Here is a 16,756-nt window from a genome sequence, read left to right as displayed (position 1 = left end):
CATTGAACATCTCTGCTATACGCCTACCTACATTCTTGACATGTAATTTCATCCTCTCAAGGGAACTGAGAGCAGCCTGTGTGCAAACACCCTCTGGCCTGAGGTTCAAGCACAAGCTCTAGCTATATCACCTTCTGTAACCGGGCAAAGAATATTATTTCTTTACTCTTGTACATAAGGAAAATAATTTATCCAGAACCACTAGTGCTAAAATGGCACAAAAGACAAACTAAATGACAGACTAAAGCGTCAATCACCTTGCAATGACACCAGCATTTATTTCCATACATCCTCCTGACAGCGACTCCAGCTATTCTCCTTAGCTGCAATACTCATCCTACCACACAAATCAATAGCAGTACCCACCAGATTAAAAGAAGAGGCAGCATATCCACTGTCCGTAAGCCTTTGAAGAACGTGCTGGTTTTCTCATAGGCGTTTCTATAACTGCGTCTGCTTGCTGCCGTATCTGAGAAGCGAGTAAAATTGATGACTTGAGGCAATTTTGGCGAAGGGCGTAGGGATGCTGCCTGGCGGGCGGCAGCGGCTGATGTGGGCCGGCAGTGCCACCCAGTGGGGCGGGCAGGGAGCCGCCGCCCCGCTCCGAAGCCGCAGGGGAGCGGAGGGTCCCCGCTGCCGCTCCCGCTTGGAGCCCCCGCCACCCCCCGGGGCCGCTGCGTGAGAGCAACCTGCGAGGCACCGCTCAGGTTCGAGGGACGCTGTCGGTGTGCTGCAGGACGAAGGTGTCCTGCCAGCTTGGCAGGTACCCTCACCTACTGCTTTGGAGCTGGCAGCGGGCATTTTTGTTATTCTAAGTTTCAAAGACCTGAAAATTAGCATCCCCACAGCCACTTGGTTTTGGGAAAGCTGCTCAGGGGAAGCCTCAGTAATTGAGTTTTCTTTTAAATGGCATGTATTGTCATTTTAACCTTTTACTTTTATTCTGTGACCACTGTTTAGATAAACATCCTGCCTCAGTGGGCAGGAAAGTAATTTTCTTTCTAGCACTGTTAGAATCCTTCATCCCAAGGAGAGCAAGATTTCTGGGATTCAGATCCTGATGGTTTTATTCCTCACAAAGCCATCACAGTTGCATTTACTGTTACAAATACCAAACCAAACAGATTTTTAAAAGTGGGGGTTTATATTAAAAAGTTTTAAACTACACTTCAGTGATGTTCTCATATTCCATATCCAACTGATTTTGAATTTGTAACAACTTAAGTCCTAAGATTAATTGACTTGCTACACTTCTAAACTCAGCAGACTTAGGAATTTTTAAATACTAGGAAGTGTTTTAGGTGAAATTTAAAAGGTAGTGCTAAACAAAGTCCGTGGTGCATCTCTGCAACTATTTGGCATATGAATTCTTAACAGGCTGGTTGCCTCTTCCAGAGCATACCTCTGTGCATCTAAGCTGTTCCTTTGCACAGTGCACACACCCATCTTCCTTGCCTGCATTGATCCAACACAGTACTCAGTCATGCAAGTTACCCCAAAACCAGCGCTGCGATTCCTATCGTGCTGGAGCTCTGTGACTGCACAGACTTCCCATTTCCACTGTTTGATTCCTAGGCTGCATCCTTAAAACTCATAATTCTAAATCCTTTAAATTATCCTATCTTTAAGTTAATACAACTGATGTTCTTTAGGTTAAGAAAAATTATATTCCCTACATTATCCTGAACTTTTAAAATTACAGTGAATTAATATCTGTTAATTAAACAGATAACATACAATAACAGTGCTTGTTAATGACTAATGATGACAAGGTCCACTTGGAATGAAATCTGGCAAGGGATGTCAAGGACAACAAGAAGGACTTCTTCAGGTACATCGGTAGCAAAAGGAAGACTAGGGAAAGTGTGGGCCCACTGCTGAACGAGGTGGGTGCCCCAGTGATGGAGGACACAGAAAAGGCGGAGTTACTGAATGCCTTCTTTGCTTCAGTCTTTACTGCTACGGCCGACCCTCAGGAATCCCAGACCCTGGGGGTAGGAGAGAAAGTCTGGAGAAAGGAAGACGTTCCCTTTGTTGAGGAGGATCAGGTTAGAGATCATTTAGGCAAACTGGACACCCACAAATCTATGGGCTCCAATGGGATGCACCCACGAGTGCTGGGGGAGCTGGCAGATGTTATTGCTAAGCCACTCTCCATCATCTTTGAAAGGTCATGGAGAACAGGAGAGGTGCCTGAGGACTGGAGGAAAGCCAGTATCACCCCAAGCTTCAAAAAGGGCAAGAAGGAGGACCCAGTAAGCCTCACCTCCATCCCTGGCAAGGTGATGGAACAGCTCATTCTGGATGTCATCTCTAAGCATGTGGAGGAAAAGAAGGTTATTGGGGTAGTCAGCATGGGTTCACCAAAGGGAGATCATGCTTCACCTATCTGACAGCCTTCTGTGATGGCATGGCTGGCTGGGTAGGTGAGGGGAGAGCAGTGGATGTTGTCTACTTTGGCTTCAGCAAGGCTGTTGCACTGTCTCCCATAACATCCTCACAGGTAAGCTGAGGAAGCATGGGTTAGATGAGTGGACAGTGAGGTGGATTGAGAACTGGCTGAATGGCAGAGCTCAGAGGGTTGTGATCAGCAGCGCAGAGTCTGGTTGGAGGCCTGTAGCTGGCGGTGTTCCCCAGGGGTCAGTACTGGGTCCAGTCTTGTTCAGCTTGTCCGTCAGTGACCTGGATGAAGGGACAGCGTGTACTCTCAGCAAGTTTGCTGATGATACAGCACTGGGAGGAGCGGCTGATGCACCAGAAGGCTGTGCTGCCATTCAGCGAGACCTGGGCAGGCTGGAGAGCTGGGCACAGAGGAACCTGATGAAGTTCAACAGAGGCAAGCGTAGGGTCCTGCACCTAGGGAGTGTTCCTCCTATGCAGCAGTACAGGTTAGGGGCTGACCTGCTGGAAAGCAGCTCTGCAGAGAAGGACCTGGGAGTGCTGCTGGACAAGAAGTTAGCCATGAGCCACAACGTGCCCTTGCGGCCCAGAGGCCAGCGGTACCCGGGGGTGCATTAGGAAGAGTGTGGCCGGCAGGTGGAGGGAGGTTATCCTGCCCCTCTGCTCTGCCCTGGTGAGGCCACATCTGGAGCGCTGTGTCCAGTTCTGGGCTCCCCAGTTCAAGACAGACAAGGAACTACTGGAGAGAGTCCAGCGGCGCGCTACAAAGATGATTAGGGGACTGGAGCAGCTCTTGTATGAGGAAAGGCTGAGAGCGCTGGGTCTGTTTAGCCTGGAGGAGACTGAGAGGGGATCTTATCAACGCTTACAAGTATCTTAAGGGCAGGTGTCAGGAGGATGGGGCCAGACGCTTTTCAGTGGCGCCCAGCGACGGATAATGGGCAATGGGCACAAACTGAAACATGGTAAGTTCTGAGTATGAGGGAAAACTTCTTTACTTTCAGGGTGACAGAGCACTGGAACAGGCAGCCCAGAGGGGTTGTAGAGTCTCCGTCTCTGGAGATATTCAAAACCTGCCTGGATGTGATCCTGCGCAACCTGCTGTAGGTGAACCTGCTTTAGCAGGGGGGTTGGACTGGACGATCTCCAGAGGTCCCTTCCAACGCCAGCCATTCTGTGATTGTGTGACAATGACAATTTGTTATCTGTTGTGACAGCATGACTGCGGACAGTGTGTGTGTGCACACAGCACCTGTGCACCCATGCAGGGGGGCTTAACAGACAGTAAATACCGTTCTTTAAAAAATAATTTATTCCTTATGAAGAAAGCAGAACAAGGATCTTGCATAAAAAAACATTTGCAGTGGCTAACATAGCAACAGGCTGCTGCATTCAATGCTCTACAGATAGATCATTACGGAATTATTATGGCTAGCAGAAAAGTCGCACCCAGTCACAAAGCATGGAATTTTCCCCCAAATACTCATAGATCTTTTGTGTCTTCTCTATTTTAAAGGGCAAAGCACACATACCCTATTAAAAAAAGGCTAAAGCACAGAATTATCATACTATAGCTTCCCATGGATTTTCCCTTGAAGCTCCCATATGTCCTGATTAGAAGACATAAAAAAATGTGCAGAAAGCTGAGTTAACTGTGCATGAAGATGAGGAAAAAAACCACCAGTTCCTCTGTCTGTCATAGTTCATTAAAAAATAAAAACAAAAAATAAAAAACAAAACCAACAAAAAACCCCCAACTCAAATGGAACATTTCTGACCTAGCTGTGTTGAGCATCACACAAAGACACCAGACTGAGGGCAGTTACAGCTGAATGTGCACCAGGCAGTCATTTACCTAGGTACCAAGAAAAAATTGTGAGACTATTGCATTTCCATGGAGAGAGGAAAAAACAACAACAACAACAAAAAAAACCCAGAACAAAACAAATAAATGCATAGGCAAGAAATCCAAGGGAAGTTTCTGAACATTCATCTAATAATTAAAAAACATTAAAAAGGTGGAAGACTAGGACTATCCCAAATGACCTCAATACGGAAAATGCAATTCCAGCTCTAAAATGCTGTTCCCCTTTTTACAAAAATATTTGCAACTGTGTAGAAAATTTCAAACCAAGTACACTTCACATCTGCAGATGGCCACAACTATTGGAGTAACTGATAGGTCCTATATATTCGACAAATGTCCTGAAGTCCTAACAATTGTATTTAACATTTATTCATGACATCAGAGGTAAGTCCAGTTCAAGCTAATAATTTCACTGCAACAGAAAGCAGAAGATGCTGAAGTCTTTTGTGGTTGGCTAACAAATAAGATCACAAACAATAAACGACCAATTCATACACGGTAGGTAGTTTGTTTGCTTCTAAGAACTTTGGTCTGGACTGACAATTCTCCCACAGGTGCTATTTCTTGTCTAGGCATTGCTTCTGGAAAAATGCACAAAGTATGGTATATTTTCTTTGGGTGGGAACCATCACTGTCGAGATCACCACTGAATATACTTACTGAATGCGTGATGCGTGCCATAGGGCTGTGCTGATAAACTAACCTAGTGTTAGGTATATTTACAGGAGAGATTAGATTATCAGATATACTGCGAAAAGATTGCACCCTAAAGGCCCGAGTTTGAAAGAAAGAAGAAAAAACAAACACCCGGACTGCCCCCAGAATCACTTCTTCATCAGCTGCTGGATGGAGTTCCATCCGGAATCCAGGCAAACCTACTTGTATTTCTAACTCAGGACTACAGTTGGAAGAATGTTAATTATTAAAGTACATGCAGAGAAATATATGCAGGTTTGCCTTTTAAATCTTCTGACAGTGCTCTGTCAGGACAAGACTCTCACTTCATCCAAACCGCAAAACACCGAAGTCTCTATACAGTAAAACAACGCACAATTCCTTTACTGTGCATTTTTACAATTTGCTTCTTCCAGGAGCCACTCAATTCCACTTAGCAATCCAGCTAAAGTTGCAGCTACAGTGTCCTGCACCTGTAAAAATAAAAAAAGCCAATGCATTAGAGAAAACAGGTAACAGGATGTAGCAGCACTTTAGCATTACTCCATGTCTATCCTTAAAGTCAGAAATACTCATACCAAATCTAAATTGTTATCACTGCTTTAGAGGTCCCTTAGACAAAAAAGGTTTCTTAAGAGTAAAGTACAAAAAAACCCCACTACTCTTCACAAAATTAATTGTAAGACCCATTAGGAAAGCCTTGCATTCTTGGTATCAAGTTGAATTTTATCTCAATCATTCCATCAGCTATTCTGGAACGTTACACGTGAGAATCTACTTGAAAATTCTTCTTGTAACTCTTAAAGAAAAAATGCTACTAGCTTTAGAACTCAATGCATATTATTAATTTTCAGATTCTGTAACGTATTATAAAGTGGCTATTATAAATGGTATGGTTTTAAAAAAGCCTGTAAACATTTTCCTTATGAAAACAAAGGCATCATCTCAAATCAGGATTTTGTTTTTTCTGATTAAGTACTATTCTTCAGCTACACAATGTCACCAAAAATCAGTTATGTGTGGCTGAGCCATACTGATATATACTGTGTTTGACAAGCATAAAAGAACAGGTTCAGGACCTCACATGCTAGGTAAAAAACTAATTTGTCAAAGCTGCAATACCTCACGTCAAGTGAGTTACAATTAACAGTCTCTTGAAAATGGCAGAAAAATCTACCTTGTGCCCAAGGCCTTGGGTTGTGACTCAGGAAATTTAGATGTAAATTAACTGAAGCCTCCTTACTCCCTTCAAGACCAGCATTTCGCCCTTCCTTCCAATCTGGCTCCATCTGAAGTTTCTTGTGTGTTCCTGGGCAAGCCACTTAGCTCCCCTATGTTCAGATAGGCTAATGATTCATCTTAGAGGACCAGAGAAACTAAATTCTTCACGTAAGTGGAGAGCTCACGTACTCGTGTTGAAAGCTGCACGCTTGCTTAGGTAGGTACAGTTCAGGAAATATCATAAGCCTAAATTAAATTTAAGCCACAGAGCAACAGAAAAATGAAGGTTTAAAAGCAAGTACCATCCAGGGCCGATGTAGCAGGTTTAGTTGCAACTGATGTGCCATGTAAACACAGGGAATTCTTTTCACGCTGATGTGAGAGACACAAGACAAAACTAGCAGAGGTCTGTTTGGAGGCCCAAGGGCTGGATCAATCATTGCCAAAATATGAGCCAGTTCCTCTTGACGATCATGCTCTGAGAAACAATTTTTAATATATGAGTATCAAATACACGCAAATCCCAAGGAGAACTTTTTTTTTAAAAAAAACTTTTCAAATAGTTAGGATTTCAGAGGTAAGAAAACAGAGGGCTGGAAGGAACATGGCCAAATTATCTAGTTCTGCTTATCAGAAGGCTGGATCATCCACATTCATGTCACACAGATATTCATGTCACACAGACATTCATGTCACACTAAGCTGTTATTTAAAGATCTCCATAGATTCTACAGGCAGTCTACTCCAGTCTGTAACATCAGAGTGTTTTCCACATACCTCACAGACATCAAAATTGCAACAAGCCATTAAGAAATACACACTGTACAGTCAGCAGCCCTTCCCTACTGACCATACTTTTCTCCTTAGTACATCCCTTCCCATTTTTTTACCCTCTTCTTTTCTGAGCTAGCCCTTTCCCTCCATTTAAAGTTGGTGAATGTAAAGACATTTACCATAATAGGTATATGGATTATCCTCTTACAGGACTATCCTAATCTGGACTAATTGCATCTTTTACTGCAGTTTTGTGGTGAAGGTTCTGTTTCCAGGCTGTTACACCTCCACTGATCCATTTCAGGCTTCTCTTACCCATGCCCAGGGGTTGGTTTGTTTTTTTTTTAAATCCAGATAATTTCCCACATTAGCTTAGATAGCAACCATATCGGTAGCTGCCATAAATGAAAGAAGGGGCCAGAACCCCTCACAGGGAGATGAGGGAGAGTGTCTAGGACAGGGGACCTCTTTGACCGGCTGAGCCATGAAGATATAGCACTAATGAAGCAGATTTTCAAAGAATCAAAACATGGATTTTGATGTATTGTGTATTCACTGCAATCTTTTAGGATATTTGAATCATTCACAAAATACGAATAAATAAAATAAAGAGAAAACCCTTACTTTTATGAGCTTCTGCATTAGCAACATAAATGAATCCATCAACTACTTCGCACACCTTTTTCACTTGAGCTATGACACTGTAGTGCACAGCTTGCTGATTCCCTACTATGCTGTTCTCTTGGTAGAACATCTTATTCACAGCAACAGCTTGCTCTGCCTTTGCTCTCCTCCTTTCCACGCTGAAAGATATTGCAGTATTTCAGTAGTCAGGTTAATTGAGAATGCAAAAACTTGATTTTGAGAGTCTAAGCAGCACAGGAAAGAGACAGGAAAATGGCCTGAGCAAGCAAAAGTTTCGTTTCTCCCCACCCCCTCCTGCCCCCCTTCTTTCCTAGTGTACATCCACAGATTGTTAGCAATCCCCAAGGTGCGTATGAAAACACACCCCAGGATGAGTTTATATAGGGTTTCAAAAGGGAATCAATCAAGGTATCAAGAGGGATAGAAGCGCCTGCTATGTATTTGTCACACTCACTTGCTATGTATAAGGTTTGGAAAAGGTTTATTACTTCCACATGAAAATTTAGCAGCTGGAGAAAGAAAGAAAAAGTGAAGATAGGCACTGAAGCTGCAGTTTGTAAGGGATATCCATGCATATGAATGCACGCATAAAAATCACGTGACAAAAACATGAGGAAAAGTATGAAATAATGGAGAAACTGTACTTTTTTTTTGGTGGAGAAAAAAATCTTACCTGGTAGTTGAATACAATGTCAGAATATTGAATTTTTGATTGTTATTAAGCTGAAAACTGACTCCTGATCCAATTCCTACAGGGGAAAAAATGAATACATGAGATGACAACTATTTGGTTACTGAATACAACTAAGTGGTAGGCTGAAAATTCCAGTGGTGCTACAAAATGGCTATATCCAAGCCTAGGTGTTGCTGTTAGGTGTAGCATACTTACTATCTTACAATGAAATTTTATACATTCTTTAATTGATCAGACTATTACTTTAATTAAAATCAGTATTAAAAGAAAACAAAGAGACATTTCCATGTTTCTGATACTTAGACTTGAACCTAGAAACCTAAGTCAGAGAGGAGCTAAACTTGCATTTATTAGCCGAAACTGGCACAGCAAAGGCTCTAGTCCGTTTACGACAAGCTGCATTAAAAAGGACAGAAGAGAGAAAAAAAGGTAACACTAAGGAAGCATATTTTCACACTTTCTATAAATACAATCTAATTATTCCAATTCTGTTGTGCTGAAATAAACATTAGTTAAAAAGTAATACATTTTTGTCTCTGGTTTGGACTGAAGTGAAATTACAGATGTGCAAAACTATATTTAGACATTGGAAAAAATCCTTCACCTGCTCCTGTAACTCTTCTAAATGAAATTTACACCGTTTGACACCACAAGACTGAATCATATAAAGGATCAATCTTGACTTCCTGTATAAAAACACAAGTGTGTTTTTCAGGCACTTACTGCAATCAGTATCTAAAGAAAGTTCTATCTGCATTTATCCATTACAACAGCAGGTGTGACATGGAATTTAAGACCAAACCAGAAATACAAGGAGCAAAATGATCCCTCTGACATTGCGCAAATTTAATCATAAATTCACTGCAGCTATAATTGTATCCCACATGTTCACTGCATTTATCCTTCTGAATACATACAGAGAGAGAAAATGTCCTTTGGTTTTTTTTTTTTTTACCATTATGCTATTGAGTTCCAAGGGGAGAAAAAAGCATCCCTTTTCTCTATTTCTCCCCCACTGTTTTTTGTGCTGTACTTATTTATGAAATAAAAAAGCCAAAACCAGCATTACCATGAATCTGTCTTTGAGGTAGGCCAGCTACTAGCAGAATTTCTGGGCATGTCATCATCTTTTGCACTAAAGAGTCATCCAGCTCTTCCAAACCCGGCCCAAACATAGCAAAGCGAGGTTCTGCCTGAGTGACCAGTGATTGCAAAAAGGAAGTCACAGCCCCATACCGGGGACGGCTTGATTTCAAACTTCTTCTACTCTGAGGACAGCTTTTTTTGTATCTGTGTAAAATAGATGCAACTAGAAATTAAACACAAAATACAAGAGAGGTATTAATCAAACAACATAAATTGATTTACGCCCCACACTTCTCATGCTTTGTTACCAGTACAACTCACGCACAGGTCAAAAATGATAAAGTTCCAAACTGATAGTTTCAAGCACCAACAGGTTAAAGGCATCAGTCTTTCGAAGTTCAAATACTGACTTTTTGGACCTTAGTAGACTTCTATCTATGGATCTTTTAGTTTACTTTAAAAAATAAAATAAAATTACAAATTCCTCCACCCTCGCTGAACACACAGTATTGGAAAAGTAACACCAAAGCTGATGAGTCACATACAACATAAAAGAATACAAGACTTCTGAGTGCTTTTCAAACCTTAATTAGACCGCTTTTGTGTTTATTAATGATGAAACAGGTAACTCCACCTTAAAAAAGGACCATTTCCCCTGCAGGCACAGAGAATGGATATCAGGAAAGGAGACAGGTGTTGCCTGCAAGCTTATGTGCTCCTTTGATGCAGAAGCTGGAAGCCATGGAAAGACTTTGGTAACCAAGGGAAAGAAGTAACAGCCACAGAAGCAACAGACATCCTAGAGAAGCAGCTGCAGCTTCAATCTTTGCTTCTGTGGTCATGGTTGGCTGCTGCTGGACAAATCACTTCAAGGAAACATGAAACATGTGTTCCCCTACACCCAAACTGAGATGCTTCATTTGAGACCAGCAAAACCATTAAGTGCTCACAGACAGAATGGAAATCAGGGACAGGTGGTTTCAAATAGGTGAAGCTCTGAAGTATTCAGACCTAAAGAGATTTAGATCTGATGTTCAAAATCAGTAGATATTTTGCACTTCAAATTCGGGATGCATCTTTCCCATCTGTAAAGCGGGGATGAAGGGCACAGCGATTGCAGAGGTTAATGCACTGATCATGAAGCAACAGTTTCATAATATCACCTCTGGAAAATTTAACTGCAAATTAAAAAAAAAAAAACAAACTGCAAATTAATTAAGAGAATTGAATGAAGTTTAAAAAAAAACCCCACAGAACAATCTGCTTGCCTTGAGTTCTTCTCAGTCATCCAAACACATTATGAGTGATGACATGCTTTTCAACTATATACTAGCTGAAACCACAGTCTTTGTCTTACAGCCTTTGACTGTCAGGGCTAAAGCAATACTACTTGTTATTCTGTGCATATTCAAAAAAACCTTTTGTTTTATTCCCTAGGTCTTCCAGGTAGGATGAAAAAAATAAAGATTCATTCCATTTGCTGTAGTTTGAAGACTTCTCAGTACTTTTATTGAAGTAATAAATCATTTGTCATCATACTGAGAGCGAAGAACACATTTTTATCAAGATCAACAGCACGCACCGCTTCTGAGATAACTGTATTTCTGTGGCATAGCAGACGTGCAGTTTGCAAAAAATGTTTTAATTCTATAATAACGTTGGCTTTCACTTTTTTTACATGCTTGTTGAATCCCAAACAGAAAGAGCTGACCAAACTGTCAAACAACAGGAAACTGTATTTCCAAAATAAACAATGGATTTGAGAGATTTAGGCAGCGGCTTACAGCACAGCTTTACTGCGGTAAATATGAAACATGACTGCGGGTGGAGTGTTACGGCTGTGGAGAGACTGTAAGTCGTGTAAGACAATATGAAGATACTTACACTGCCATGTAATCGTACAGCGCATTATCGCTGACTTCCGAAAAGGCTTTATTAAAAATCTCCACATCTGGGAGCGATTTCCAATCAACAGACGTCCAAAAGGGGAGATCCCTCAGGAGAAAATACCTCCACAACAGCGGGTCTTGCACAGCCGCCCTCCAGTAACAACTCGTGCTTCCCAAGCGGCACAAATCTTGGGGCGAGAGGAAGGACATGATGTTCAGCTGCACGTCGATCTGAAAAAAGCCGAGAGCAGCGGTTTTAGGACTGAACACCAGCACTGAAGATGGAAGAGGCAGGATGAAGGGGGGGGGGGGCGGTTGCCCTCCTCCCTGGGCCCGAACTCACCGGCAGCGCCTGCAAGGTGCTCACCTCCTCAGCATCCTCTGGGAATGCTGGAAGCGGGGGACCCGCGAACGCGGCGATACCGCCGCGTTCGCGGGTCCCCCGCTTCCAGCGTTCCCGGAGGACGCGCAGCCGCCCCAGCACAGCGGCCTCCAAACCGCCCCGCTCCTCCGCGCCACCGGCCGCCATGGCGCCCACACCCGCCCGCCGCCCCTCAGAGCCAGAGCGCCGGCGCCGGCGGGGCGGAGCGGACAGACAGACTGCTACGGCATCCTGGAAGACACGCAGTCATCCTCTTTTTTTTCTCCACCCCCCCCCCCCCCCCGCGAAAAAACACCATTAGACCTCGGAGCTCTACGCCAGGAGTTCTTTGCGTGCGTGTTTTTAATGCAACGAAAATATACATTTTGATGAAGAAGAACGGTCAGACGCCGAAGCAGAGACCAGCTCCCTAAGCGCGCATGTCAGACACCAAGATTTCTTCCAGCACGGCCAAACCAACCTATTTTAGTTGCGGGATTGCACGAAGTAACACAACATTTCTTTCGCAGTTGTTGTGTTCCACCCGTGGCCTTTTAAAGGTCCCTCGCATACAGCCACATACTTCCTTAACACGTTTTTGCCCGTTTCTCGGAAATCCAGCGATGTGCTCTGTGATCCGCAGCCCACGTCACTGTTAGAGAGGGAATCTATCGTCTCCAGGCTTTCCTGCTTCTCTTCTCCACAGTGTCGCAGCCCCCAGTAGCACATTTCTCCACTGTACATCATCGCCAGTAAGTGAGTGTCACTAAATACACCTGCAAAAATAATTTACATCAAGTACTTCTATTGTTCTCTTACAAGCAAGCACACAGCTTGTTAACGTCATTTTTTTTTTTTCAGTAACAGTGGAAAAAAATTCCAAAAAGGCAGTATAAGCCTATTAAAGAGGTACACCAAAAAAACCAAATTTTAACCATGAGATGACTGACACTGCCCAGAAGAGAACCTGGATCAAGGCCTTGCTCATTACTCTATCCATTTTGCCCCTCCATAATGCTAAAATCTTTTTAAAATTGCCATGTAAGTATTATTGTGATAACTGTGTTTGCCTATTTATCTTAAGAGAATTTCAGTATTTCGTTACAATCCATTAAGTGCAGGCATGATTATGCGTATTTATTTTCAAATACTTCTGTGCCTCCCACAATTTAAGCCTAAAAGATGTTGTTTGAGCATCATCTTAAGTTAACCAGCAGCAGCTTTAGTGTTCGAATAGAAAGCCACATACGTGCCCGTGGTCACAAAAAAAAAAAAAAATTCCTGCTAAATAAATCTACAAATCAGTTACTAACCTTGGCTTTGCATTGTGGAGCTGAATTGGAGCAATGCCACTTTGGGATGAAACGAAGCAAGAAGGTGCTCCATCCCCACAGCCAGAGTAGAGCTAGTCCTGAGTGTGTACAACGTGGGCACTGTGTCCTCAGCACCAGCTGTTTTACCTTACAAATCCCCTCCCGCTGCATCACCCTACCTGCATCACATTGATGCAGCCTCAGATCCTCACGTAAAGGTACTAAAGTAATGCAACTTACATAAAACTACATAAAGCGGAGGCAGAGAGAAGTTTGCCAAATCTAACCAATTCTGCCATGTACTTTCTACCTGTGTGAAGTCAGTAGTTCTGTGTTCGTATCTGCGTTCTCCTAGGTCTAAAGAGGAAGACCAACATGGGAACATCTAGCAGCCAGCACCCTCTGCAGTCATATTTGTGCTTTCAACGTTTGTCAATTGACAATTGGATGGTTGTAAAACACACATGCTATGCGTGAAATGCCCACTGCTTCCATTCACTTTCCTCCAGTGCACTCAAAAACATAGAGAAATTGAGCACTGCCACCTCCTAAAATCCATAAGTCAAAAAGAAGGGGGGGGGGGAAGCACTGCTGCCTGTTTTATCTCATCTGTTTTTTTTTAATTTCTACACAGTGACAGTTTTTGAATACAAATGAAGTCAAACAACAAAATACACAATAAAGCATTTCATAAAGTGGAGCAGTTATTAAGAGGAGCGTGTTGTGTGGTTTTTTGAGTAGTTTGGTTTTTTTTTTTTTACCTTCACTCAGTAATCTAGCCGTGACTTCATCTTGAACTGAGACATCTTCATTTAGCTGAAGAGGGCATCTAAAGCTAAGCATCTTCATCAAGTAATGAACTCCATCATTAAGACACTGAGTACAGATAAAAAGTGAGAAAAAAAGCCCTTTTAGATAACTTCTGATTAATTTAATGATAGCCAGAAATACTTCTTGCTATGAATTTCCCAAAACCCTATTTAAAAGGAAACAAAAAAGAAGCTGTATTTTAAAAGCGAATAGTCAAACTTTAAAACTGTATTCACATGGTCATTGAACTTTTCAATCTCCTTTACCTTTTTAAATATGGCAATGTTTTCTTGTAGCCATTCACTCCTTTCTTTTGCTGTATGACAATACATGTAAAGCAGGGCTCCTTTTCTCCAGTAAAGACATTCTAACAACTCTGCACCAAGGACGTTGATGGGCTGAAATAAAATCCAACAAACTGGGCTAACACAAAAGTAAACCATCTGAACTACTCACATACACACTTGCACATGCAAACAGTGTTAATTAAGTTTCTAACTTTAGAGCCTGTACTTAACAGCAACAGCCACAGACACAAGCCTGACACTTTGGATTTAAACTGCCAAAAGCACATCGAATCAGGAAATGTTAGCAAGAAAGATTCTGAGCACGCAACAAGTTGTTTGAAAAAATATTTTCAGGAATCACTATTTAAGTACAAGACAGACTTGAAAACTTCTCAAAACGTCTTAAATTCTGCCCATCAAAAATACAAATACTACTATCCTGTTTCAGTTTTTTTTATTTTTAAATAACAAAATAATTCTCTGGCTGAGTTACATTAGTACTCACTTCTTCATTTATGCTGCATTCCCTCACTAGGTCTTCTGCTTCTGAAAGAATACAAATAAGTTCTTTAACTTTTTGCAAGGAAGATTCTTCTGGAAAATCTTCATCCACCAGCTCATTTTCCTCAAAATATGTAATGTCTAAGACAGCCTATGAAAACAAGAAGACACACAATGTAAAAATGCTACCAGCAAAATAATTGGACGGTGGCATGCACTAACGTACAAACTTGTTAGTTTATAAAACACTACAATTTTAAGGTCATTTTTAACATTTAGTTTACAAAGCTGCAAGTTAAAAGTTCTGTAAGATTGCTGACAGCGACCATAAACTCAAAACCCTTTCTGTTCTTACAGCACTAGCACAATTACTGTAGACTCCAAGTTATCTTCTAATCCAGAGAAAAGCAGCCCTGCGCTCCACGGATGATCACCGCACACAGCAAGTAAGAGATCCCTTTCTGCTATTCCCTCTTTCCTACACCCAACCCTCTCCCATACCCTAGACGGCAGATTTTCCCGAAAGGGAGTTCTTAATGCTTGAAATATACTACCTGTGTGTAAAGCTGCAAAAGCGTGGAAGGATGTTCTTCCCCTTCGTTACAGAGGTTATTCAATTTGTCCAGAGTAGCAGAGCCCTTTGCTAAGAAGGTATCTGAAGGAAGAATACAACGCTTCCTTAGCACAGAAAGGCACACAGCAAGAGCCTTGCTTACTCTCCCTGTTCACTTCATACGGTTTTATCCATCCCTGCAGTAACTACAAGAGCTGCTGAACAATATAGGATTTAAACAAGCCCGTTGTCCTGTTAGAGTACACGTTTCACACCTAAATTAAGGGCAGTCACGGTTACGGTCTGATGTTTCAACACCAGTTCCACACACTCGGCTTGCAAAGGCGGCGCACACCAACAGCACAATTTGCTAAGGCGCAGGTACACCTTTTAGGCCTCAGCCGCCCCGCTGCACAGAAGCCTCTCCCCCGGGGCAGAGGCCAGGGCCGGCCGCAGCCGCGCTGCTCCTGGGGCCGCTCTCTCTTCGGAGGAGGAGAAGCGGAGCCCTCAGCAGCGGCCCGGGGGTCGGGGCCCGGCGCCCCCCGCCCCGCTCCCGCAGCGCTGCGGGATGCCGCACGGCGCGGCGGCGGCAGAGGGCGGCGCAGGCCCGCGGGAACGCCGGGCAGGGCCGGGCAGGGCCCAGCCCCGGCCCCGGCCCCGGCCCCGGCCCCAGCCCCAGCCCCGGCCCCTCCCTCCGCCGGCCTCTCACCGTCGCCGCCCGCCCCCCTTGGCGCCGCCAGCCGCCGGCCCAGCGCCGCCAGCCGCGGCCGCAGCGCGGACACCGCGCCCCCCGCCTCGGCGCCCGCCGCCTCCGCCATCGCCGCCGCCCGTCACCGTGGGGCGGCCGTGAGGGCGGTGCAGCCGGCGGCGCCCGCCATCGGGGCGGGCCGGTGAGGGCGGGGGGGGGGGGGGGGGGGGCGCGCAGGCGCAGCGGCGCCGGGGCCGCGGGGGGGGCCGCGCCTCGCCTCGCCGCCGGGGCGGGAGCGGGGGCGGGGGGTGCCGGTGGGGCTGGCGGGGGCGGGGGGTGCCGGTGGGGCTGGCGGAGGCGGGGGGTGCCGGTGGGGCTGGCGGGGGCGGGGGGTGCCGGTGGGGCTGGCGGGGCGGCTCCGGCCGGGCGGGGAGCGCTGCGTGCCGCCGCCGGCGCTGCCCTGCGCTCTGCCGCCAGCGCAGCCGTGGTGCGGCCTGGCGGGCCTGGTCTGAGCCCCGGCCGAGGCAGCGGGGCACCAGGGCGCCTCAGGCCTCCCCGGTTCTGCCTCAGTGGGACGGCAGCCGGGCCGGCGGGGCGAGCCCCGTGCGCCCTGAAGGCCGGGGCCGCGGCTTTATTTTAATGTGGGCTTTAAAGGTCTGTGGCAGCAGGCGTCTGTGGCTTCGGCAGGTCTGTGTCGCGGTCCCCAGAGTCCTTGGTGTGTCCCTGTGGTGCCCCCATGGAACGATGCCTCACTGGGAAATGGGCCTTGCCCATCCGCGAATGGAAATGAATGCTGAAAGGCAGCGAGCTTTTTAGGACCAAACCCATATTTTTTATCAATAAATCCATTTTATTGGTGTTTTTTTCTGTTTTAGTATTGGATTACTTAACACGTGGAGGTACAACTGTAAAAGTGCAGTTAAATCATCTTGAAACTCTGTATCTTTGGTTAGAGGAGAGACACTTGCTCCAATTTTTTGTCCAACTTTAAA

At 44.6% G+C, this 16,756-nt stretch overlaps 2 protein-coding genes across 2 annotated transcripts; both read right to left on the bottom strand.

Moving 5' to 3' along the window:
- Positions 1 to 5,325: 5,325 nt before the first annotated feature.
- On the bottom strand, positions 5,326 to 11,780 carry FBXO4 (F-box protein 4). Its single transcript, XM_075726494.1, has 7 exons — positions 11,595 to 11,780; positions 11,247 to 11,482; positions 9,346 to 9,566; positions 8,256 to 8,331; positions 7,562 to 7,740; positions 6,466 to 6,641; positions 5,326 to 5,415 (listed from the first exon to the last, which is right to left on the bottom strand). The coding sequence occupies exons 1-7, from the start codon at positions 11,778 to 11,780 to the stop codon at positions 5,326 to 5,328; spliced, it is 1,164 nt and encodes a 387-aa protein (XP_075582609.1).
- On the bottom strand, positions 11,453 to 15,894 carry RIMOC1 (RAB7A interacting MON1-CCZ1 complex subunit 1). Its single transcript, XM_075726495.1, has 7 exons — positions 15,786 to 15,894; positions 15,078 to 15,178; positions 14,528 to 14,674; positions 14,002 to 14,133; positions 13,687 to 13,801; positions 12,094 to 12,388; positions 11,453 to 11,482 (listed from the first exon to the last, which is right to left on the bottom strand). The coding sequence occupies exons 1-6, from the start codon at positions 15,892 to 15,894 to the stop codon at positions 12,099 to 12,101; spliced, it is 894 nt and encodes a 297-aa protein (XP_075582610.1). The 3' UTR covers positions 11,453 to 11,482; positions 12,094 to 12,098.
- Between the last annotated feature and the right edge of the window lie 862 nt (positions 15,895 to 16,756).

The sequence above is a fragment of the Pelecanus crispus genome, chromosome Z, assembly GCF_030463565.1.
Source record: "Pelecanus crispus isolate bPelCri1 chromosome Z, bPelCri1.pri, whole genome shotgun sequence".
Classification (NCBI taxonomy): domain Eukaryota; kingdom Metazoa; phylum Chordata; class Aves; order Pelecaniformes; family Pelecanidae; genus Pelecanus; species Pelecanus crispus.
Note: the sequence above shows the minus strand (reverse complement) of the source record. Positions and strands in the feature narration are given on the sequence as shown.

Excerpts from the sequence above, each read along its gene's own strand:
- FBXO4 (XM_075726494.1), bottom strand. The coding sequence starts at position 11,780 with ATGGCGGCCGGTGGCGCGGAGGAGCGGGGCGGTTTGGAGGCCGCTGTG. Across the intron at positions 6,642-7,561 it reads TAATGCAGAAGCTCATAAAA|AGCATGATCGTCAAGAGGAA; the intron begins GTAAGGGTTTTC and ends ATTGTTTCTCAG. Across the intron at positions 5,416-6,465 it reads TGCTACATCGGCCCTGGATG|GTGCAGGACACTGTAGCTGC; the intron begins GTACTTGCTTTT and ends TTATTTTTACAG.
- RIMOC1 (XM_075726495.1), bottom strand. The coding sequence starts at position 15,894 with ATGGCGGAGGCGGCGGGCGCCGAGGCGGGGGGCGCGGTGTCCGCGCTG. Across the intron at positions 13,802-14,001 it reads ACATTGCCATATTTAAAAAG|TGTCTTAATGATGGAGTTCA; the intron begins GTAAAGGAGATT and ends ATCTGTACTCAG. Across the intron at positions 12,389-13,686 it reads GGCTAGATTACTGAGTGAAG|GTGTATTTAGTGACACTCAC; the intron begins GTAAAAAAAAAA and ends TTATTTTTGCAG.